Source organism: Pan paniscus, chromosome 4, assembly GCF_029289425.2.
Source record: "Pan paniscus chromosome 4, NHGRI_mPanPan1-v2.0_pri, whole genome shotgun sequence".
NCBI lineage: Eukaryota > Metazoa > Chordata > Mammalia > Primates > Hominidae > Pan > Pan paniscus.
The window spans coordinates 21,793,683-21,816,771 of record NC_073253.2 but is presented as its reverse complement, the minus strand read 5'-3'; the positions used below and the strand labels follow the sequence as shown (position 1 = coordinate 21,816,771).

At 51.8% G+C, this 23,089-nt stretch overlaps 2 protein-coding genes across 3 annotated transcripts in view; one reads left to right on the top strand and one right to left on the bottom strand.

Annotated features, from left to right (window-relative positions):
- LOC134730423 (serine/arginine repetitive matrix protein 1-like) overlaps positions 1-8,725 on the bottom strand; it is a 173,944-nt gene extending 165,219 nt beyond the window's left edge. Inside the window, exon 1 of the mRNA XM_063604397.1 lies at positions 7,973-8,725. Coding sequence (XP_063460467.1) covers positions 7,973-8,364 — 392 coding nt within the window. The 5' untranslated portion in view covers positions 8,365-8,725. The remainder of the gene's footprint in view (positions 1-7,972) is intronic.
- Positions 8,725-18,479, top strand: NR2F1 (nuclear receptor subfamily 2 group F member 1). Of its 2 annotated transcripts, none has more exons than XM_034959794.4 (3): positions 8,725-9,345; positions 11,784-12,311; positions 17,430-18,479. In XM_034959794.4, exons 1-3 carry the CDS (start codon positions 8,883-8,885, stop codon positions 17,708-17,710), a joined length of 1,272 nt encoding a protein of 423 aa, XP_034815685.1. In that variant the 5' UTR covers positions 8,725-8,882; the 3' UTR covers positions 17,711-18,479. The 2 variants fall into 2 exon arrangements, with proteins under 2 accessions (XP_034815685.1, XP_034815686.1); XM_034959795.4 differs by lacking the exon at positions 8,725-9,345 and adding an exon at positions 10,959-11,103.
- Positions 18,480-23,089: the final 4,610 nt, after the last annotated feature.

Below are 23,089 nucleotides of genomic sequence, written 5' to 3'. Positions count from 1 at the left end.
GCATTTTTGTTGCTCCCATAGTTTCTTTCCATTAAGAGCGATTAGATGATGTCTATTCAAAGTTGCTGATCCAGAGAGAAAATAAGAGTAGATAAAAGGAGATTTCAAGTGACCTCCTCGTCCCTTTCACACCAACCTGAGCCCTAGAATAGCCAAGGATCAACTAACACAAAAGCCCTTTCCTTTCTCTTTTCAGCTTCAGAAGACTTTATGCAGGGGGGTAACAATAAGACATAGAACGATCCCCGAGTTTTGTTAGATCATGCATTCGGAATACTTTATTAACTCCCCCCAAAGATGGGCTAGGTTTATTTTCCACCTTTGAAATGGGTAAATAAAATATACATAGCATAACAAAGGGCATAATTGTTTACTGTTCTATTGCTTATATCAGTGGTGTCCTATGCTTGTGCTTTTTTTTTTTCATTTAAACTTTAGCTAAACCTCCTCTCTCCTCAACGATGGAGGACATTGTAATAAACATATCTTTCCACTGACAGTTTAGAAGGAAATGTTAGGTTTATTATTTAGATCAACGTTCTGATAGGTAAATACAATTGCAGCATGACCGGTAACACCAGCAGACCTGCTGGCTTTTCGAGCCAATACTTTTCCACTAGTTTATCTCATAGGCAGTAAAGAAAGTGACATTAAACACTTAAACATATTAGAGCAGTCTTTAGTCAGTGAAATATCCAACTCAGATCTACTTCTGATGGGCTAATCCTGTAGTAGAAGAAATAGGTGCTCTGACAGGTAACTATTAAGGGAAGTGATTATGTAGAGCAGTTGATTGTATTCTCAGGGTACTCCAACAACCTTCAAACTCATTTCAGAACTTCAACTTTCATCCAAACCTAATCCATTTTCCCTGGGAAGAATAGCCATGCAGTTTTATTCTTCACTCAAGCTGGGTATTTAAAATAAATACATTTTATAACATAAAAGTCTTCAATTATTTCCTTTTTTCTTTTTGCATAAATGCATTTAGATAGCTAAGACTTGATTTTTATAAAAAGTAAATATTTGGCTCTAGCTTCACTGGTGTGCTAAGAATGATTGTCACTTTTCCTCCTCTAAAAAGGCTCGATTTGCATCCAAAGGTCAGTGCTTGCTCTCCTGCCATCCTTCCTCCTGCTGCTTCTCCTGGGCCCTCTAACTGGGGGCCTAGGCCAAAAGGAGAAGTGCTTCCCTTATCTCTCTTTTTCAAAACACGTGCTTTAAATGACCGGTTTGAGATAGAAAACTAAACTAAGGTACAGCACTTATCTCTGAGCATTTCAACCCAAAGGTGACAAAGAAGAAATGCCTGGGCTACCAGAGCGATAGTAAACCCTGGAGTCTGTTGGGTTCATGGTTTGACTATATGTGCACGCTAAGGGTAGGCAGTCCACCAGAAGCCTGACTCCTAACTTGGCCTGTCCACCTGGTTTTTTGTTGATAAAGGCAGAACATTTTACAACTGGGCAGCCACAATATAGGCTGGGTTCAGTCTTGGGGGTAAAGATTTCTGAGATAGGCTGGGGTTTAGTTTGTTTGCTTTGGTTTTGTGTTTTAGTAATCACAAAACATTAGATGGGCATTCCTGCACCTCTGTCCACCCTTTCTTCCAAAAGATTTGTGCGAGACCATTTTAAATACATCTTCAACTATGTCCTTCCTGGCTTTAATCTCATGCCAGGGGAGACTAATTGATTCAGCACCTTTCAAATAAGCTCTTTGGGAAAGGTCTGCAGCAAGATCAGAGGCACTGACCTTTTTCTCAATGATTGCAGGCATGTTCATCTCTCCAGATGGGCTCGATAAAACGGGGTTAGTTCTGTTCTGTGGTCTTGCTAAACAGAATAATACCATTTTTAACGATTTTGAGGTAGGGAAGAGGTATAAAAGAGAATTTCCTACACATATCTGATCATTTGTAGGGTCCCACGGCTCTTGAACTAGATTTAGAAAATGTTTTTACAAGGCCACTTTTGTTCAGTGTGACTTACCAAAAAGCCAAAATGAATGACTTTCGGGAGACCAAGATATCAATATCAAAAAAAAGCCCATAGAACTAGTGAAAAATAGTTCAGCCTCGTGGTAAGAAAGATATGGAGGGAGAGGGTATGTTAACAGACTAGACAGTCCGCTTAGATCCGGATTCTGGGGCCTGGAACGCAAGTCAACCCTGAATGTGCAGCCAAACCTATCTGTGCTTCTCTTCCTCTCTCACCAGATCACAATTTACTGGGTGGCGAGCTGGGAGAGATCAAGCTTTGTCTGGTATGTCTTTTAAAACGTGATTAACGCTGAGCTTGATGCTAGCAGCCCGCAAGGGGTACTATAGGCTTACAGCCTAATTCCTTTCCCCAAGCGGAGCGGTACCTTCTCATCGCCTTTTTGGGGAACTACACTAAAGATCTAGTGTGCACTGAACAGGTCTGTGGGAACCAGGAAGGCAGAGGAAGGAAGGGAGGCTCCCGGTAGCCCAGGTCCCGGCAAGGCCCTTACAGTTCCCAGACCCGCCAAACCGAGAGAGAGACCCTGGAGAGGGCTGAGCCCCTCTGGGCCTGGCTGGAGGCCTCGGGTAGGATGCTGAGGCAAGAGCCACAGCGGTCCGAGTCCGAGAACCACGTCCAGACTCAGCTTAAGGTTCCGAGGTGAAGGGCCTGGCCTAGAAGGGAGGGAGAGAGATCTGAAGAAGAGGGGGTGGGTGAAAGAAACGTGGACACTGCAACTGCGTTTTCTGCTCCTGCAGCTGAGCGTGCCTGGACAAGTATGTAGGATTTCCCAATTGGGGGATCTAAGTACTCTCGAAAACTATGATCAGTTTTCTATTAGGTACCCTACCCCACAACAACAGATATCATTATTTCCTGGTTGAGTGTGGGTCGCATCAGGCCCAGGACAAGTGTGCCAAGTGGGACCAGTATCAAACGAGAGCCTTGAAGAGAGAAATAAAGGGCTTCCCAGGAACTAAGCTGACCTCTCAGTGCCTCTAGGGAAGACATTTTTGCTGGAGGCAGGGCTATGAGCACAAGTGGGGCGCCCTGTGGGTGTGCAACCGCGGTCGGGGAGCACAGGCTTCCGAAGAGAAACTGAGCTCTAAGTGCCACTCAGGCCGGACGAGTTCCAGAGGGGGACAGCGCCCTCCTCGAAAAGCCTTGGTTTCTCCCCGCCCCCTCTTGTGACAGAAAGTTGGCACGGATGCCCTGTAGGAGTGCGAGCCGCTCCCCTCCTCCGAAAAGCCGCGGGCTTCCGCTGCTCCGGGCATCACCACCAACAGCTTCCCACTCCCACCCCTGGGACTAGGACAGGGGACTTCACCCTCCCCCTTCCTTCCGGAGGAGCCCGCGGCTTCGCCTGAGGCCTCGCAGGCCCAACTTCTCCCCACCGCTAGGGTCACGCCGGGTCCCAGGGGCCTCTTTCAAGTTTGAAAGCTCGGTGGGGGCACGGAGAGCCCACAGTAAGGATGGGTGGGCGCCTCTGCTCCCGGGCAGGCTCAGCTGTCATCCCGTCTCGCCTTGGCCCTCGCCTACAGGGCCTGACCCCGGGCCAGCCCAGCTAGGCAAGGCCTCCTCGCTTCCGAGACCACCCAACCCCCGGGTGCAGTCCCCAGCATCGGCTGCCCCCGCCCCCCGCGCGCCCTCTGACGCAAACGCACGCCCCTGCCCCGCACGGAGGAAAGCGCTCTTGTTGGTTTTAATTGAGCCTCTTCCTTTCAACACACCCCCTCTGTCCCCACCCCTGGGAGGCGACCCCCTCCCCTCCCCCAGCCGGCTGGCAGCGGCGCAGGGAGTCTGGCTCGGCTGCTAGGCTGCGAATCCCGGTGCTCTCTCGCCGCCGCTGCAGGTTGTCTGCTCGGGAGAGCGGCTCGATGTCCCTTTTAATCCGCTGACACTATCGCCCACATCAGACAGGCAGCCATCGATCGCGTTACATTAGGGGATGGCGTTACAAACGGCGCCCGCAGGTGGGCGGCTGCAGCCAAGCTCGCCAGGTTCAGGCCGCAACCAGGCAAGGCGCGGGCACAAGGGCCAGCCGGGCCGGACTCTGCAGCCGGCTCCACCGCAGGTCGCGCTCGGCACCAGCAGGAACAGCCGGGCCGGTGTTAAACGTGCGGGTCCCCGTCCTCCGCCCGGGCATCCGTTTCCCGCCGTGGGAGAGAGAGGGAATAGCGGGTGGGGGTGGGAGCAGCCTGTTTTGAATGTGGATTGCTGCTCGCCTGGCACGATCCTCCCCTCCAAGGAGGCGCGGCGGCCGCGATCCTCGCCTTAGCGCTACGGCGAGACAGAGGCCGAGCGAGGGCAACTCCCGAGCAGGCCCCGAAGAAAGTTCTCCTCGTCCCGCCCTGGCTGCCTAGACTCTGCTCTCGGCCTGCGGAGGCCGTGCGAGCCAAGACTGCCTCCCGGCCCTGCCCGTTACCAACCCCAAGTTCAAGAGAAACGACAACCATTATGTTACTTGCCTGGTGAGGCAGGATTTGGCCGAGTCTCGTTTCTGGTGCCCACGACGCACGGTCCAGGGTCCGAGGGCGGCTGGGCCGGCGGACCGGGCATCCAGTGTGCCTGCGGTGCCCTGGCGCTCGCTGTCGCTGGTCTCCCACTCCCTTCGTCTCTCTCCGCGTTCTCCTTCCCTCGCCCTATCTCCCTCTCTCCGCCTGCTGCCTCTGCCCTCGACTCCCTGCCTCTGACTGTACGGGGAGTACGATTTAGAATCTGTACATAGAAAGGTTTTCTTTTCTTTCTTTTCTTTTGGTCTATTTTAATCGTGTTCGTTTCACCTTTTAACTGACCAGAAGTCGGGAGCGCGTTTGCGCGTTTATTTGGGCATAGGGACGAGGGCAAGGAGCCCCTGCTACCCCCAGTCGCCTCCTCGCCATCAGCTGCGTACAATGGGCCACCGCTCGCGGAGTGCATTGACAGTTCTCCATTATTCGAGCTGGAGGGGCTGTGGGGCAGGCACGGGAAAGCCTTTTATTCTGCTCTTTAAAATGATCGCTCGTCACTAAGCGGTCGCCGACTCCCGACTTGTAGGCTGGAGAGACCAGGAAGCGCAAAACGTTCCCCAAACACGCAGTGCTTCCCAAACCCCTCCCTGGTGAGGCTTAAAGTGAGAACGAGTATTAAAAAACAAACCCTACCTCTGTCAATACAGCGTGGCCATTTACTTCCACCTTTACCTGAGGGCGTGTTGGCGCTAGGAATGCTCGAGCTGAGACAAACTTTTACGCCCTCGCGAGTCGAGGGGCGGGCGGGCGAGCGCGGCTCCCACCCCCGGCGGCGGCAGCGGCGGCTTTGTCACTCCGCGCCGCTCCGCGCCCGCCTGAGCCTGCCTAGGGGAGCGATCTCAAAACGAGGGGGGTGCGAGTATGCGATTGGAGAATATGTAACTAATAGAAGTATCATTTTCCCCCAGTACGATCTTTCAAGGAAAAAAAAATCCATTGAAAGAATTTTCAAAGTGCTGTCTTCGTTTGGAGAAAAGGCACAGGCTGCCTGCGGGGAGGGGAGGAGGGACTCGGCTGTGTGCCGCCCGGGAGCGGCTCCCGTCCGCTAGGTGGCAGCCGGAGCCAGCGATTCCTGCAAGCCCCGCCGCGGGACCCGCTCCTCCCGCCTGCCCCTCCTCCCGCGACCAATCACCTTCAGGATTCAGGAATCGGGGTCTCGGTCTCTCTCTCTCTCTCTCTCTCTCTCTCTCTCTCTCTCTCTCTCTCTCTCTCTCTCTCTCTCTCTCCCCTCCTCCTCCTCCTCCTCCTCCTCCTCCTCTCTCTCTCTCTCTGGGTCTCTCTCTCTCTCTCTGGGTCTCTCTCTCTCTCTCTGGGTCTCTCTCTCTCTCCTCTCTCTCCCCTCTCCTCTCTTCTGTCTCTCTCTCAATATCTCGCGCTCTCTCTCTCCCCTCTCTCTTCTCTCTCTCAATATATCGCGCGCTCTCTCTCCTCTCTCCTCTCTTTCCTTTCCTCTCCTCTCTCTCTCCCCCTCCCCCTTTTCTCTCTCCCTCTCCGCCTCCCCCTCTCTCCATCTTCTCGTTTGTTTGCTCTTTTCCCGGGACTGACTTGGCCACACTAATCTCCCCCCACCCTGCAACAATATGGGGACTTACTACTGTTTTATTAATAATTATTGAAGCATTGTTGGAGTTTGGAACAGCCAGGTGATTAAAAAAAAAAAGAAGGAAAAATTGGATTGATTGGAAAGTTTATTTTTAAAATCATCTTTGGGATAAATAGGAACCCCTGATTCCGATCGAATTTGTGGCAATAGCTGCAAATTCCAGGAGTGTGCTTTGTCATCATTAAACCTTTTAAACCAAGGTATACTTTGGATCAAAAAATAGGGAGATCCTACCCTGTTTCTACTTGTTTCTAAAAAGGATATAAAATGAGCAGAATCCAGACTTGGATTGTGCTTATATGTGAGAGAAGAAAACAATCCAAATCCAGTATATTTCACAAATCATTAAAATGGTGGGGGTTTCATTCCCATTAAAAATTTTTCCAAACATTTTCAATGACACTCTCTTCACGCTCATAAAATCTAATTTTAAAAACTTTTCAGAAGAAATCAAAATAATTTCCCTCTAATTCTCCTTTTGCCCATCGCTAGGCGTTCTCCCCCTCGTCATCCCTTCCCCCTCTGGGGTGTGAGCGTAAGTGTGTGTGTGTGTGTGTATGTGTATGTGTGTGACCATAGACGACCCATACTAATCAGGTCTCAGAGTAAATAGCGGCGCAGGGCGATCTCAATGTAAATTGCGCTTGTCAGAAACACACCCCCCTCCCTCACTTTCTCTCCTCCTCCCCACACCATCCCAGTCTGTAGGTAGCTAAGTGGGGGGGGGGGGAGAAAGAAAGCAAAAGAGGAGGGGGGAGGGGCTCTCCAACCAATGGCGTGCAGGAGGCTTGGCTAACCTTAGCCTCCCATTTTCTCTCCCCCCGATTCAGGGCTCTGACCAGTCAGTCGCCTTTGATTATCAGTTGCCAGCAGCCCTTCTCTTGGCTCCTTGACACGAGCTCCATATAAGGCAGCGATCTCCATAGAAACGTGTCAGTTTCAATAGTAGTGTCAAAGTTCACTATATACAGACATTCGCGCAGATCCCCCTTTCGGAAACATTGCTCTGCGAGTCCTCCCGTTTAAACGCATTCAATTTTTGGGTCTCTCTCTCTCTCTCTTCTTCTCTTCTCTTCTCTCTCTCTCTCTCCTCTCTCTCTCTCCTTTCTCCCCCCTCTCTCCCTCCTCTCCTCTCTCTCTCCTCTCTTCTCTGAACCTCTCTTCTCTTTCTCTTTTCTTACATATTCTACTAGTTGTTTTCCCCTTCTTCTTCTCCTTTCTCTCCTTTTTCTCCCTCCTCCTTGTCTCTTTTACTCCATTCCTGCAGAAGAGAGAGGGCTAAACTTAAAGAAAAAAAAAGGAGGAGGAGGAGGAGGAGGCACCCCCTTCGTATTCTTCTTATCGTTATTTTATACATATATGATTTTTTTTGGAGGGAGGGTGTTGGTTGCCGGCTGAAGAGCACTTATTTAAAATACTAAAAAAAGAACATTTTTGGGCGATCTCCAGGGTTTTTTTAACTAGCTCTGTGTGTTATAGCAGAAGAAGCAGAAGAAGGAGCAAGAAAGAGGAAAAGAAGAGGATTATTTATTCGACCTACTTTGGATGTCTCTCTCGCTTTTCCTTTTTCCTTTTTTTGGCAATTATTTTCTTCTGATTTTTATTTTTTCTATTTCGCTGTGATTTCGTCGCCGGCGTGAATTATCCCGTATTTTTCTCCCCCTTCCGTCACCTCCCGAAAGAAGAAGGCAGCGAGAGCCCGGCGCCACCGGCACAACAAAAAGAGCAAAGTGTGTGATCTTCCTCGCCGGCTGCCTCCCGCTCTCCAGCGCTGCCTTCCTGAATGGCTGGCTGCGTCCGGCCCTGGACCTGGCCCCCCGACACCCGCGCGCCCTGATCGCCGCCGGCAGCCTCGCCCAGCGCCCTGCTCGGCTCACCGCGCTCCCCGCACTCCCGAGCCCGGCGAGGGCTCCCGCCGGGACAGCGGCGGCGCCGCGGGCGGCCCCGGCCTCCGCTCGCGCTCCGGCTGCGGCCCCGACTCCTGCTCGGACTCCGGCCCGGGCCGCGGCTCCTCCAGCGGCGCTCGCCGCAGCAGCTCCGGCGGCAGCTCCAGAGGCGCCTGCAGCCGCGACCTCCTCCTCCGCCGCCGCCGCCGCCGCCTCCGCCCTCGCCGGCTTCCTCTATGTCGGCTCAGCCCGCGCGCTGCGCGTAGCCCGAGCGGCCGGCGGGCGGGCGCCCGGCGCGGGTGAGCGACTGTGTGTGCGAGTGTGTGTGTGCGCGGGGGTGCGGGCGAGGCGGAGGGCGAGTGTGTGCGCGCGCCGTGGCCCATGCCCGCCGCCCCCGGCGCTGCGCCCCGCGCCGCTCCCGGCTGCCGCCTGTGCCATTTCTGATTTTGCAACTTGGGGAAGAAGAAAAAAGCGAGAGAAGGGAGCTTGCTCGCCGGGGGGTGGGGAGGGGGGAAGGAGAGCGCGGCCCCCCCAGGAACGGAGCGCGGGGGGAGCGGGCGAGGGGAGCAGGGGTGTTGGGGGGGGAGCCTGAGAGCCTGGGGGGGCTGCAAAAAGAGAGAAAGAAAACAGCAGGAACCACAACAAAACGCCAGCAGGGCGGGCGGGCGCGCAGCAGCAGCGGGGCGGCCGAGGCAGTAGCGGCGGCAGCGGCGGCGGCGGCGGAGGCAGCGGCCGGTGTCCGGCTCGGGCTCGGCTCCTGCGACCCCGGGGCGCCCGGCGGGCCCCCCCGCCCCCTCCCCCTCCCCCCTTCCCCTTCCCCTTCCCCTCCCAGCGCGCCCGCGCGCCCCGCGGCCCTCGGCGAGCAGCTCGGCTCCCCCCAGCGCTCCCCGGGCCCAAAGATATGGCAATGGTAGTTAGCAGCTGGCGAGATCCGCAGGACGACGTGGCCGGGGGCAACCCCGGCGGCCCCAACCCCGCAGCGCAGGCGGCCCGCGGCGGCGGCGGCGGCGCCGGCGAGCAGCAGCAGCAGGCGGGCTCGGGCGCGCCGCACACGCCGCAGACCCCGGGCCAGCCCGGAGCGCCCGCCACCCCCGGCACGGCGGGGGACAAGGGCCAGGGCCCGCCCGGTTCGGGCCAGAGCCAGCAGCACATCGAGTGCGTGGTGTGCGGGGACAAGTCGAGCGGCAAGCACTACGGCCAATTCACCTGCGAGGGCTGCAAAAGTTTCTTCAAGAGGAGCGTCCGCAGGAACTTAACTTACACATGCCGTGCCAACAGGAACTGTCCCATCGACCAGCACCACCGCAACCAGTGCCAATACTGCCGCCTCAAGAAGTGCCTCAAAGTGGGCATGAGGCGGGAAGGTGAATATTTCTTCTCTGCTTCTCTCCCCGCGCTTCGCCCGCCTCCCTGGCTCTTTCTTTCTTTCTCGCCCGGGTGGTTGCTGTGTGGGGCTGGGGCTCCTGTGGTCCCGGCCCGTCCCAGCTTTCCTTCTCCCGGCTGCCTTCCTCCCCCGGCGTCTCCCCCCGCCCTCCCCAGCTCGCTGCCGCTGCCTCCCCCTCCCGGCCTGCGCTCATCTCCCCGGCTCCCCCACCCCGCCCGCTGCCTGCTCAGGATTGTGTCCCTGAGATCGTGAGCTGTGGCTTAAAATCCCCTTCTTCCCTCTGTCTTGGATGTGCTCGGTGTGTGTCTCTTTCCCGCGTGTGCGTGAGGCTGCTTAAGGCTGTGCTGGCATGAACTTGGGGAGGGGTGCTTATTTCCCCCAGAAAACTCTGTTTCTGTGGTTTTTTTTCATTCCACTTTTCCCTCCACCTCTTCATACCCTTTATTTAAAATGGGGGAGGGCTGGGGGCTGGAGTACCCTGAACCATAGATTCATTGCTGCCATCATCCTTTTGGAAGCTTAGCTCGGAAAAAGAGGAGTGAGATTTATTGCACTTGTAGGTCTAATTAGGGGGGAAGGGGGGCTTCTGGCCCGTTCACTGGTTCCCTCTCTTCTTCACGGAGCTGGGGCCGCCTCCTCCAGAGCTGTGGCCTTGTTTTCACCCCTCTACTTTGAAAGGAAAGTTTGTGACTGAACCGTGCTTTCATAGTTGTGTCATTTTTTTTAAAGCATGATACTCGTTTTATTTCTTCATCAAACTCCACCCTCTGCTTAAATACTGCATACAAATTACAATTTACAACGGCATTTACCGATCCTTCTGATTTGGCCGTAATGCATAGACTGCAGCTGGCATGAGCTTCCACATCATTTAATCCCTGTGTTGTATGGGTTTGTTTTTTTTAAAAAAAAAAACACAACTTTTGATGTTGTATTTGGATATGCTTCATGTTCATGTGGCAAGAGATGCAGTACTTTTCTTATAAATATATTTAGCCGTTTACAGTTAAAGTTTATCTCTTGACAATCATTAAAGATGTCTTATAGTCAAATTAGCGAACCAGTCAATTTTGCAGAATGCAGATTACTCCTTCTTGTAATTGACTTTAAAATTATATTTTATATGCCACAAGAAAAGAAATTGAATTCCTTCAGATCTCAAGGAGCAGACAAATATGACTACTTCATTTCTAGCTCCAGGGAGATTTTGTAGGCATCTGAAAAAAAAAAAACTTTGAATTGTACTCTCACTTAATTGAAAAATAACTGCCAAGTTCAAAACTATAATTAGAAAAAAGTATTCTAGCCATTATGTTTCAAGAGCTTCAATTGCACTGGAACTTGCATTAAAATTAGAATCAAAGCAAACTTAAGAAAATAGAACAAAACCTGAAATAAGATAGCTACATGTACATGAACATATCTATATTAATGTGTTGGGGGAAGAGTTCAGTAGCCCTAACTTTTCCTAAAGTTGTCTTTGTTTATATGGCAATTTAAAACGCTGGCACTGTTGAAGTAAAACATACACATTTAAAAAAAAAAAAAAAAAACTTTGGTCAGCTTTAAGAACTCAAAGCATGCTTACGTTTTGCATTCAGATGGTTAATGAATCCAGTGTTTTTGCAGTTGAAAGCTCGTGCATTCACTGGGCAAAAGCTGGCTGCAGGTTGCAGTGGCACCGCGCAGGACAGACATTAATTATATTTCCTACTTTTTTCAATAATGTTTGGCTACTGTAAGTTCAACTTTTTTTCTTGAAAATTTTCAATTTTCTGTTGCTTTTAATAGTGAGAACTTTGTATGGGGCGACAGGGAGGAGGGGAGAAGGGAGGGGTGCAGGATACTTGTTCTCTACTCAAAAGTTGTAAGTGGTTAGTAGGATATGTAACTTGTGTCTATTTTAAGAATTATTCTATAGCATTTTAAGAGAATGTGGAAACATTTTATCAGCAAAACGCTGCTTGCTTGCAAATGAGGAGGCCGCTAGGCATTTGCCTAGAACCACAACCTTTCTCCGGTTTCGCCTTTTTTTTAACCCTGATTTTTTTTTTTTTTTTTCATTCTGGAGGGGTGAGTGGGGTTTCATTTATCTGTGTGTTCCCCCGTGGTGGCTTAGGGGTTGGATGACACTTTCTTGACCTTGCCAGGGTTGGGGCCCTGGAGTCAGGCCTAGCTCCGGCGGGGCTGAGGTGGCCAGAGGCTCAGGCAGTGGCTGGACACATTGAGCTGTGGAGCTGGAGGGCCTCACCCCAGATCTCCTAGCGGTGTGGACTGTGAGAGCGAGCCGGAGAAGATACGCGGGGCGCGTGTGGCTGCGGGAAGAGCTTCTGCATTGTGTTGGGTACGCTGCGGCGCGGCAATGTTCGCAAGCTCCCTGGATGCACATTGCCTCTTTTCTCTCTTTCTTTTTGTCAGCGGTTCAGCGAGGAAGAATGCCTCCAACCCAGCCCAATCCAGGCCAGTACGCACTCACCAACGGGGACCCCCTCAACGGCCACTGCTACCTGTCCGGCTACATCTCGCTGCTGCTGCGCGCCGAGCCCTACCCCACGTCGCGCTACGGCAGCCAGTGCATGCAGCCCAACAACATTATGGGCATCGAGAACATCTGCGAGCTGGCCGCGCGCCTGCTCTTCAGCGCCGTCGAGTGGGCCCGCAACATCCCCTTCTTCCCGGATCTGCAGATCACCGACCAGGTGTCCCTGCTACGCCTCACCTGGAGCGAGCTGTTCGTGCTCAACGCGGCCCAGTGCTCTATGCCGCTGCACGTGGCGCCGCTGCTGGCCGCCGCCGGCCTGCATGCCTCGCCCATGTCCGCCGACCGCGTCGTGGCCTTCATGGACCACATCCGCATCTTCCAGGAGCAGGTGGAGAAGCTCAAGGCGCTGCACGTCGACTCGGCCGAGTACAGCTGCCTCAAAGCCATCGTGCTGTTCACGTCAGGTGAGGCTGCGGTCGCGGGGAGGGCAGGCCGCGCCGGCAGCGAGCGCAGGCCCCGCGCCGCCCGGGCCTGGCCTTCGGAGCCTCCCGCGCGGCCGGTGCGGGGCGGGCCGGGCCCTCGCTGGACACTGAGCCTGGCCCGGGTCTGTGACCCCCGCGCGGTGACCGGCTGGCCGCGCCGCTGCCATCTTGGGAGCGCGGCGGTGCGGGAACCGAGGCGGCGCGGGTGCGGCCGGCGGGCGGCCGGGCCTAGTCGCCCGGACCCCTACGTGGGGCCGCGGCTGCCGAGGGTGTGTGTCTGAGGCGGGGGGGGCGGTGCTGTGGATCCGTCTGGCTGCGCGCGCGCGCGTGTGTGTGTGTGTGTGTGTGTGTCTCTGTGTGTGTGTCTGTGTGTGGTGCGTGTTATGTGTGAGCCAGAGCTCAGCGTTTCTGGGGGAGGCGAGGGAAGGAAGAGAACGTGGGAATGTGGCTTCTTACCCTGTGTGGCACTCTCCTTGAATGAGTTTCCCGACACAGAGAGACACAGAGAGAGGTGGAAAGAGAAGAATACGCACAAATAAATCATAATAATCCCGCTTTATCGCTGCCTGATTTTCCCTTATCGGAAACCATTCATGTTTGCAGTTGCTGAGGTTATTGAGGGTCGTAAAAAACGGATTCGATCTAAACAAGAAAGATAAAAAACAAAAGCAATGCTGTAGAACCCGCAAGTATGGGAGGATTCCCCGCCTGAAGATGAATTCCAAAGCTATGCAAAACACATGAACATTGGAAATTTAAGAGTGCCTTAAAAAATATCAAATTATGTGTAGGCAGTGGTAACATGCATGTTAACAATTTCTCTTATGATAGATGGTTCAAATTAACTTCCAGAAAAGTGCATTAACATTTCCTTTGAAGGGCTCTGGTCTGAGCCTCTGAGAACATTGCCCGCTTTTTATTATTGTAACCTGTAAGAGGGAAACATATAAACACCCAGGAAAGCAGGTAATGGGGAGAAATAGAGACAAAGCCAGAGAGGAGGCTGGTGGCAAGTAGTGCTGCTTAGACTGGGTCTTGGGCCCTGCCCACTGTGAGTAGGGTTAGCTGCAGTTTTACCACCATTATTGGCAGTATTGTTTTTAATTCCTCCATTCGGAGAACAAATAAACCATCCTAATAAATCTATCCTAGAGCCAGGCTTTCCAATGGCCAAATTAAAACCATTCTTGAACAGAGATAGCAAAATCCCTTTCATAAGGCCTCGTTGAACAGTAAGCAATGGTATAATCTATCAATATTTCTTGGCTTTCATGCGTGAAGAATTGTATTTACATTGTATTAAAATGACTCTTAAATTTGCACAATATTGTAATGTAGCAAATGTAGTATTAATATCGATCTGAACAGCAGATAATTTATTTAGACAAGAGCATCTCATTTGTATGCAGGGTGGCCAGAGCAATGGACTTGGACTGCCCCCCTTTTACTTTCAGTGCAAATGCAGGTCTGCTAGTGAGAGAGGGAGTTATTCTTTCCAAGAGGATAAAGTGCAAACCTTAAAACAAATGGAAGATTTATGGAATAGCCTCCTCCGTGTTTGAATGCATTTTATCTTAATAAGTCTTCTTGATGGAAACGTGTTTTTCAAAAGTGACAAAGAGCCTGGGAAGCAGCAACCAGGCTGCCTCAGCTCTGGCAGGCCTGGGGCCTGGCTGGCTCTCTACTACCAGGCTCTTTAGCCAAATTCGTCAGGAAGCAAGCCAGTGTCAGGGAAGCTGGGGTTTGAAAATCTCATCCAGCAAGGTGTCTTGAAGCAGAAATGTGACTTGGAACTGGACAGACGTTTTCTCAGGAAAGGTCTCTCCTCTCTTTTCCTTACACCCCCTAAGGTTCTTTGAACCCCCTTGACTTTGCTAATCTCATGCCCTTTCCCAGAGAGAGGTGAGGACTGTGCAGGCTGCAGGGAAACATTGTGGAATTATTCATGCTTTCCTTTTAACTTTCCATACTAAAACATTCCTGTGAAAAGTGTTCATTTAAAAAGTTTTCCAAAGAAGTTTCTTGAATCAAGTCTTCAAGGTGCAAGGAGTGCCTAGAAATGAACAATAACATTATTTTGTTGGAAAATTGCAAGCAGAATATCTGAAAATGGAAATAGAGCTGTCAGTAGTAATTCACCTCCCCCCTCCCATGCAACACATTTCCACTTTTGACTAAACTTGTTTTGATTGCTAGCCAGAAGGGAATTCATGGGAAGCCTTCTCAAAGTCATCCAACTTTTAAGCAAACTTTGAATGATGGAAAAGACAGTTTTAGACATATTGTCCAATGTGGTTTGCTTTGGCTAAGTATTTGAAGCTGGCACGGGGGTCCCCCGTGGTGGTTTTCACATTTGGCCTCCGGATGGTATGTTTAATCCTTAATATTCTGGACTGCATCCAAGGACTAGGTCATGACCTGAACTTACTTTTTAAAAAATTCATTAGTTCATACACCTAAATATTTCTTCAAATAAATGAGACTTTCTCTGAAAGGAGCCATCTAGTTAACATAAATACAATAAATCCATTTTCAGCACAATAATAACTTTGATTTCTAGTTATGGCAGCTGATTACATCTATATTTCCTGAACACTAAACTCTTCTGAATGCACAACATGAAATACATTCTCTGCACTACAAAGGCTAGGCCAGGAGGGCCTGAGCAGTAATGGTTATTTATTTACATAATTTCTTTTCCATACACTGTAGAAGAAATATTGAGAGTTCCCACATTGACACTACCGTATAAAAAGTGTGACATGGATTTTGCACATTCTGCCTCATTTTCTTATCTGGGGTATAACTCATGGAGCATAAATATATACTGTATTACACCCCCTGGTCACCTAGCTTTGTCACCACTACCCCCTAGTTGATCTGGGAGCTCATACCTTCTGTCCACAGTTGGGGGAATCCTGTTGCAAAGGGGTGAATGAATTTCCAGACTGGGAAGCCAGGCCAGAACCAGGGCTCCTGCTGGAGGGAAGCCACAGAGCTAGCTGGCTGGTACCTGGCAGGCAGGCCCAGCTACAGGCATTCACCTCCAAAGGAGGGAAGAAATGGAAGCAACCAGCACAGGACCCAGGCAGGCCTTTCCTGGGCTTCTTGTCTCTCTTGGAGCGGCCTGTTTGGGAGTCGGGAAGTGACCTTGTACTCCAGGGACCCTAATCATAAATGTCAGATAGATATTTTACTGAGCTGAGGGGATGCCAGATGGATCTTAAAAAAAAAAAAAATCTGCCGGGGTACCAAGGGGTCCTTTTCACACTGCATTGTCTAGGGCTGAGAATGATCCATAAGCATGTGGGCAGATAATGCATGTAAAGCAAGCTCTATGTAATTATGGGTCTGGGTCTGAGTGAGGGTCATTCATCAGGGCCAGGTTAGCAAGCAGGGCCAAACTCACGGTCCCCTCTCTAAGCAGCAAAGCCCCACAGAGCTCTTGCTGCCCTGGCCCTAATAGCCATAAAGTCTCATTTGGCTTCCCATATCAGACCAGTGTGGATATACCCAACTGGCTGGCTGGAGTAATTAGACATCTGAGAGGAACCTAGTCTGTATCTGAGGTCAAAGGGGACTTGCCTCAGAAGTTCTTGAATTATCACTAGTTTTATTTGTATTTTTGCTCGAGGCCATAGCCTTGTAGATGAAGGTGTTAGAATGCTTTGTAAATCTCAGTTCTTGAAATATAAGGTCATAAAGCTCAGAAACTCAGCAGACACAGGTTTCACTTTGAATCATTTGTTGTGTCTTCTTAGGGTCACACTTGCCCATTCAAAATTATACAATGTCATTTTGGGGGCATTGCCATGCATCAATTTTTTCCCAGATCTATATATTAGCAAATTCTGCCTTTGATCTCTAGTCAACCTCCTGACTGGCTAAGGGCTCCTCTGTGATCTTCCTGGTTTTTTTAAATATTTATTATTAATATAAGAAACAAGTGGGTATTTGAACTAGGAGAGGATGCCTTTACTCCATTCCTCTTATTCCATCTTTCCCTCCCTATGCTTGCCTCTAGTTAGTTGATATAATATAATCTGCTGTCCTGAAATACTTTTAGAGGACCAAGAAGGGCCTTGGTTGACATGAACTAAGCACACAGATTTTGAGGTGCTGTCATTGTGCGGAGGTGCCTTTTTCTCCCTTGGTCCTGCCACCAAAAGCTTATCTCCCCCCAAGTCCCCCCTCAACTCCCCACCACCCACATCCCCCCTACCCCCCCAGTTCTGAAGCAGCAGCTGCTGCTGCCTGTAGCCTAGCTTTGTGTCTGATTGCTGAAGATGTCGCCTTTCTGCAGCCTGGAGTAACTGAGTCATATTCTTCCTGATTATTATACAGCTTACAGAGATGTGACCAATTTTCAATTACTTGATCTAAGGTATAGATAGAAGTGTACACCCTCACCAAGGATTTGCTGCAGAGTCCTTTCTTGCATAGATAACGGATCTCAAATCCTATATTGCTAAAGCATGGGCTTCATCTGATTCCAGGCACTGCCAGCCCATGATTCCTTACCCCCTCCCATGTGTTTGTTCACTACACAATCTAGGTTCTCCTTGAGGTTTCTGGTTGGGGTGGTTTGGGTTTGAGAGGGGACTCCAGGAATCCTTTAAGAACTGCCTTCAGGCTGCATATTTCCTAAGGGGTACTGAACACCCCCAGATCAGAGGCAAACGGGGCAAAAGTTAATGAGCACGGCCAGAAAGATGCTCCCTTGCAGGCCGAGGACAGGTTGTTAAGTGCAGCAAACATGGTTCCAGCATTGTACATTATTTAATCCAAAGCTGAAAGAGGAAAAACAAAGGGACTAGAGAGGTTTCTGCCTCTGCATGTGTGTGCCTCTCTCTCCAGCTCCCCTAGGCTTGGTGGGGGTTTGATTTATTTTTATATGTATTGTATTGGGGGCGGGGGAGGAGGGAATGAAGAAGGAGATGGAGAGGTATAGGAGGGTGAATTTTTCTTTTCTCTTTTACTTCTTTTTTATTTTCCATTTTCTCCTTAAAAAAAATTGATGGCTTATTTTGCCTTTGCTATTTGTCAGCCTAACCGTGTGCTCCCTTTCCCTGTCTCTCCCTCCTGTGGCTGCTCGGGCAGACGCCTGTGGCCTGTCGGATGCGGCCCACATCGAGAGCCTGCAGGAGAAGTCGCAGTGCGCACTGGAGGAGTACGTGAGGAGCCAGTACCCCAACCAGCCCAGCCGTTTTGGCAAACTGCTGCTGCGACTGCCCTCGCTGCGCACCGTGTCCTCCTCCGTCATCGAGCAGCTCTTCTTCGTCCGTTTGGTAGGTAAAACCCCCATCGAAACTCTCATCCGCGATATGTTACTGTCTGGGAGCAGCTTCAACTGGCCTTACATGTCCATCCAGTGCTCCTAGACCTTGGGCGCTTCCCACCTGCCCCGTCCCCCTAGAGACTCAGAGGACCCACCTGGGCCAAGGACTCCAAAGCCGCGGGGACACCGGGAAGTGCAGCGGGCCAGGCAGGCTGGGCGGGAGGGAGGAGGGCCAAGACAGGAGCAGCCCACCCAGCAGAAATACAACCCGAGCTACAAAGCATGGGAAAAAGAGACTCTTTTAGGATCAGATCTGTGAGCACATTGGCGAGGAAAAACAAAACAAACAAAAAAAAGAACCTTGTGTCTGTCTGGTGAAAAAAAGAAAAACAAATTGGAAGAGAGGACCATGAGAATTTTAATAAAACAGAAGGAAACTAATGGACCTTCCAGGATTTATTGTGGACGGATGTGGATATATTCTGTACAGGAACAACACATATGGAAGTGGACTGAAGCCTATGTAGAAACACACACACACTGAACATTGTTATTCATTTTGTAAAATACTAGTCTTTATTTTCATTTTTTGTAAAATTTAAACATCGTATGCGCATAAAGAAAAAGGAAACAAGAATTAGGGGAAAATAACATTTTCCAAATAATTATAAAAAATTGTCCTGTGTCTATGTATCTATATCTGTTTTGTATTTTTTTCTGGTTCCAAACCAGATTTCCTGTGATTCTATACTAATAATTTTTGATATAACCCTTTGCTTCTTATAATGAGTGCGATATATGTTGTCGAGGCTGTTCTTCAAGAATTAAAATTGAAGTGAAAATTTAAACAAAAATAAAAGAATTTAGCAAAACCCCTGTGTCTGGTTGCTTGATAGATGTTATCCGTGGAAGAGAACTCCTTGGTTAATTTCCACCTCAACTATTATTAGAATTGAAGGTTTTGGTGTGTAAAAGGGGCGACTTTTAAAGTCTACTACAAAGTTGGTTAGATTCATTTCCAAAAACCAAGCTGCTACCTTGGTTTTGTAAATGCGGAGGGCCAGGCTCCACATGGGCTGGGGTCCGCGGGGAGGCAGGGCGCCTTGGTCGCTGACTTCAGCCGTTGAGACCTGGTGGGCTGCGGGCGGTCCCGTGCTCAGTTGGGCCAGGGAGTGGTGTAGGCAGAGTCGCGCGCCCGGTGAGTCTCCAGGCACCAAGCACCGGGGGCGCAGCCGGCTTCAGTGTCTGGCGGCGGCAACCGGGGCTTTACTGCAGGTGGGAACTTGCTGAGCTGGAGAAGCTACAGAGGGACATGGAGAGCGGGACGTGGGGGTGACGGGAGTGGGCCGTTCAGACGCCACTGAGCCCGGCGCTGGTAGATCCCGCCTCTCTCCAGCTCTGGGAGACAGTTGGGGCCTCAGCGCTGCGAGTCCTGGCTTTGCTCCCCCTTATCGTCCACTGAAGATCTGGCTGTGGTTTGCCCTTCACTCCAGACCCTGTGACATGGGTTCTCAGAAGGGTCCTGGAACTCGGATGGGTGAAAGGAACCCCTGCCCCGCCCCGCTTGTGGCACTTAGGGGCGTGGACCCGGAACCTGGGAGTCAGAGGGCTGGAGCGGGTTCTTCACAGAAGAGGTATTTGGGCCCTAGTGGCCCTTTGAGGGCAGAAGCCTCCCGCTGAGGCCTGTCGGTGGGTGTGCTTGGGGGTCAGCTCTCTGTAACAGCTTTCGGAGCATGAATGTTTTATAGGATCAGAGCGGGCGCTGCGAGAACACATACTGCCAAGGGAGCTCTTTCTTAACGTATTAATAAAGCCAGATCTTTTAAAATAACACCTCTCACCCCTCCCCCTTCCCTCAGCCCCAAACAGGCCCGGATGAGGGAAGAGCTTCACTTTCAGAAGTCACTGGCAATGTTTTGCTTTCAGTGTGCTATCTGGAAGTCTCCACGTCTCCCCGGCACCCCCTGCCACCAAATGCATTAACAAGCTCCTACACTCCAACCCGCTTGTGGTTTTTAATATTCTGGGTGCAGCGCAGCATGGGCAGTGCCGCACTCTCTGTGAAGATGCCACTGCAGGCCCACGATCCGCAGCCTGGGCCAGCCTGGGGACCGGCCTGAGCTAGGGCGGCCAGGCAGGTAGGATATGGAGCCACTGGGGCCCGTTTTATCCCTCCCCGGGCCGCATCCTCTGCACCACGCCCAGGAATAACGTCTTAGGGCCTGTGTTGACTTCCCTGCAGGTTGGACACCTAAAGCAGGAGGGGTTGGGGAGAGTCCATAGTTAACCCCTGACCGCTTCCCAAGAAGTATCAGGGAGCCCCACTGGCTGCCGGATCCGGATTGGGGTGGGGTGGGCTGCAACCAGGATTCCGAGGGGGAGGGGAGACGAGCTGCCTCGGAGAGCTCAGCGATCTTTCCTGCCTTTCTTGAAATGAGATGTAAATATATTCATTACAGTGTGATCCCTCTGATGAAAACAGATAAACATTTTCGTAGGTCGGAAACGTATTTTTCAATTAATCTCAATATGGAGGCCCAAGCGCAAGGCGCCCAGTGTAGACTGGCCCGCCAGCTGCAGTAGCCCGAGATGTACCCCCGCGTGCTCTAGTGTCCAGAGGTGACAGTGGTTAACTTGGCTCTTGCTCCACGAGGCTGGAACGTTGCCCATGACCTCGGGAATCCCAGCGACCTTTCTAAGGCTGGGCTCAAGCCTGGGGCCAATCTTCACAGCCTAGGAAGAAGTGCAGGCCCTCCTATGGCTGCCCAGCCTCCCTCCCGGGCTCCTCTAGGAGCAGGAGGCCCTAGGGCTGAAAGGAAGGGAGAGGTGGGGGTTCTCCAGTGCTCCGCAGGCCCGTCCTGCCCACCCCATCTCCCCGCAGTGGGTTTCTCCTCTTTCTCTTCTGTGACTGGGGTGGCCCCTGTCTGCATTACCCACAGAGAGTCAGTCGTCTTTCCAGGACCGGAGGTCTCTGTGTGTCTCATCCAGAGAGAGACAGAGCCTGCCTTGAATCAGAGGTCATGTGGCCGTCCCCGCCGGGCCGAACAGGTTGCAGGAGCCCTTGGCTTTCCTTCACAGAGAGGGCAGACAGGAATCTGCACGCGCTAAGGGGAAGTTTGGGAGCTGCGACGCGTCTATCTGAGCAACGAGTTGAGCCTTCTGATAATTGGGAAGTACCCTTGCTCTCAGTTCTGGCGATGTGAAGGCTCCCCCACCCCACCCAGGCCGGGCTGACAGTGGCCGGTCCTGCGGGCTGAGGGCGGAGCGGTCAGCGGTTTCCTCTCGGCGCGGAGGGACAGGCCCCAGTAGGGGCCAGGCTGCCCCGGGTTCAGCGTCCTGTGTCTCCCCAGCCCCCGGTTGCCGCTGTGGCCCAGGACCTGGGCAGGAGGCGAGGTGGAGTAGCTGGGAGCCTCCTCTGCCTGGGTGGCCTCCAGAAGATTCCTGAGCAGTGAGCCCACCTTCATGCGGGGCGCCAGGGGGAGCCGTGGAACCGGGGCTTGGGGCTCCCAGCAGGTGTAGGCCGGGCAGTCGCCCTGGGCTCGCAGCCACACCTCGCCTGCAGGGGCGGTGGCAGCCCTAAAGAGTCAGGAGAGTAGGGCTGGGCTAACTGGGCGGGGCAGAGCCGACTCTTTCCCCAGGGCAAGAGGAAATTCTTCTTACCAGTTGGAGGTTGCCACATAAGATGACTTCCTTCTCGAAATCACCAGTGACTTAGGAGAGTCAAACGTCCGCTGTTCTAACCCAAAGGCTTGCTGGACAAATGAGAACTTTAGGAGCTTTGAAGTCTGTTTAAACTACCTTAGCCACAAGCTTTGTGGAAAACATCAGAAAAGCCATCTCAGGACGTGCTCTTCTCTGGGAATCACTAGGGAAGGAGTCTGCACCTTATCTGCAGCCAGGGGACAAGGCCTGGTGCTAGGGAGGAAAAGTATGACCTTTGTTCCCCCACGCACATCCCAACCTGGGGCCAGGCTGAGTGGAAGCCTGTGGTGGGAATGCGGGTCCCTCCTGCTCACCAGGAGAACCATGAGCTTTGGGGACTCCACCCTTCCAGTTGGTCCAGGCTCTTAAACTCTGGCAGCCACAAAGGGTCTTGGTTGGCTCCCAAGAGGTCCGACCACCCAGCTTTGCATTCAGGGGTGATGGGGATCTGGAGTCCCCTCTATCTGAGCCCACCTGAGCTTGTCTGCTTGAAGCATGTAGGGGAGTGGGGGGATTTTATTTTTAAAAATCTTTCTCCTCTTCTTTCATCGTAGGCACTCCTTATAACTCCTACAGTGGCAGAATTGCCTCCTGTGAGCTCCGCAATTCCTCAGAACAAATCACCTGAATGTCTCTGCAAATAGCAGACCATGAGGAGCGTGAGGAGGAGTGGAGGGGGACACAAGTGGGAACTAATAAAACTCTTGTTAAAGGGCCTGCTCAGGATCCGTGGCGTCACTGGGCCTTTTACTTGGGAAGCCAAAGAGTTGTATCCCTAAATGAGTTAAAGACCCATTTACCTCTGTCGTGTCCTATTCATCAAGTCACAAGTTGAGAGTTCCTAACATGAAACTATTTGTTTGCTTACACAACCAGCTGGGCGCAATTTCACGTCTGAGATATCTATCTGAAAGCGCCTCTCATTTATTATCTCTCCTTGTCAGCGAATCCATTTTCCAGCTCCCCCTCCCCCCCTTTGGAGTTTATTTATTTATTTATAGTGGGACTTCTTTGCCTGGGAGAACCTGGGGTTGGAATGCTCCCCAGGGAGTAGCCTCTCCCTGTGCGGGATCTGCTACGCCCAGGGTGTGGGGACCAGGGACTGGCAGAGGCACGCCCGTGGTCACAGCTGACCCCGGCTGGCAGGCGAGCCGGGGTGTGGGGTGGGTTGTGAGTAGTCCTGGCCGGACACTGCGGAGCTGCCTTTCTCCCTGGATGTCCTCTCTACTAGCTCTCCCTGTGTAAGCCTCAACCACCTGTACGAGGAGGGGGTGGTGGGGAGGCCCGGGAGGCGAATCCAGGAGCCTTTCTCCCAGAACGGGGGCCCGAGATACGGATTTGAGAGATGCTTTCACAAAGCCTCACCAAGTCCCACGGGGCCAATTTCTTCTCCGGGGGCCGAAGTGCAGAGTGAGTAACCAAGATGTAAACAGTTGCGTGATGGGTTTGGGGGAGGGGGCAGCGCATTTATTGTGTGTGCGGAAGGGAGAAAGCTGCACGTGGTTTCAATTTTGAAGCACAAAGAAATAACATGCAATGCAGAAAATAGGTTTATGAATGTAATTGAGAGGAAAGAAAACAATTAACACGGTGCAAGGTTGCACACTCCATTCCCCACCCCTGGCCTTCTCTTCTACCCCAATTTTGAGAAATTCGGATCATGTGAATAGAGTGGCTTTAGGCAGTTGGATCCGGCTGACAAGGGAACCCCTGATGGGGATCTCAGTGATGGCTGGATAATGGTGTCTATCCATCTCCTGGTCTGCGAAGGCCTCCTCTA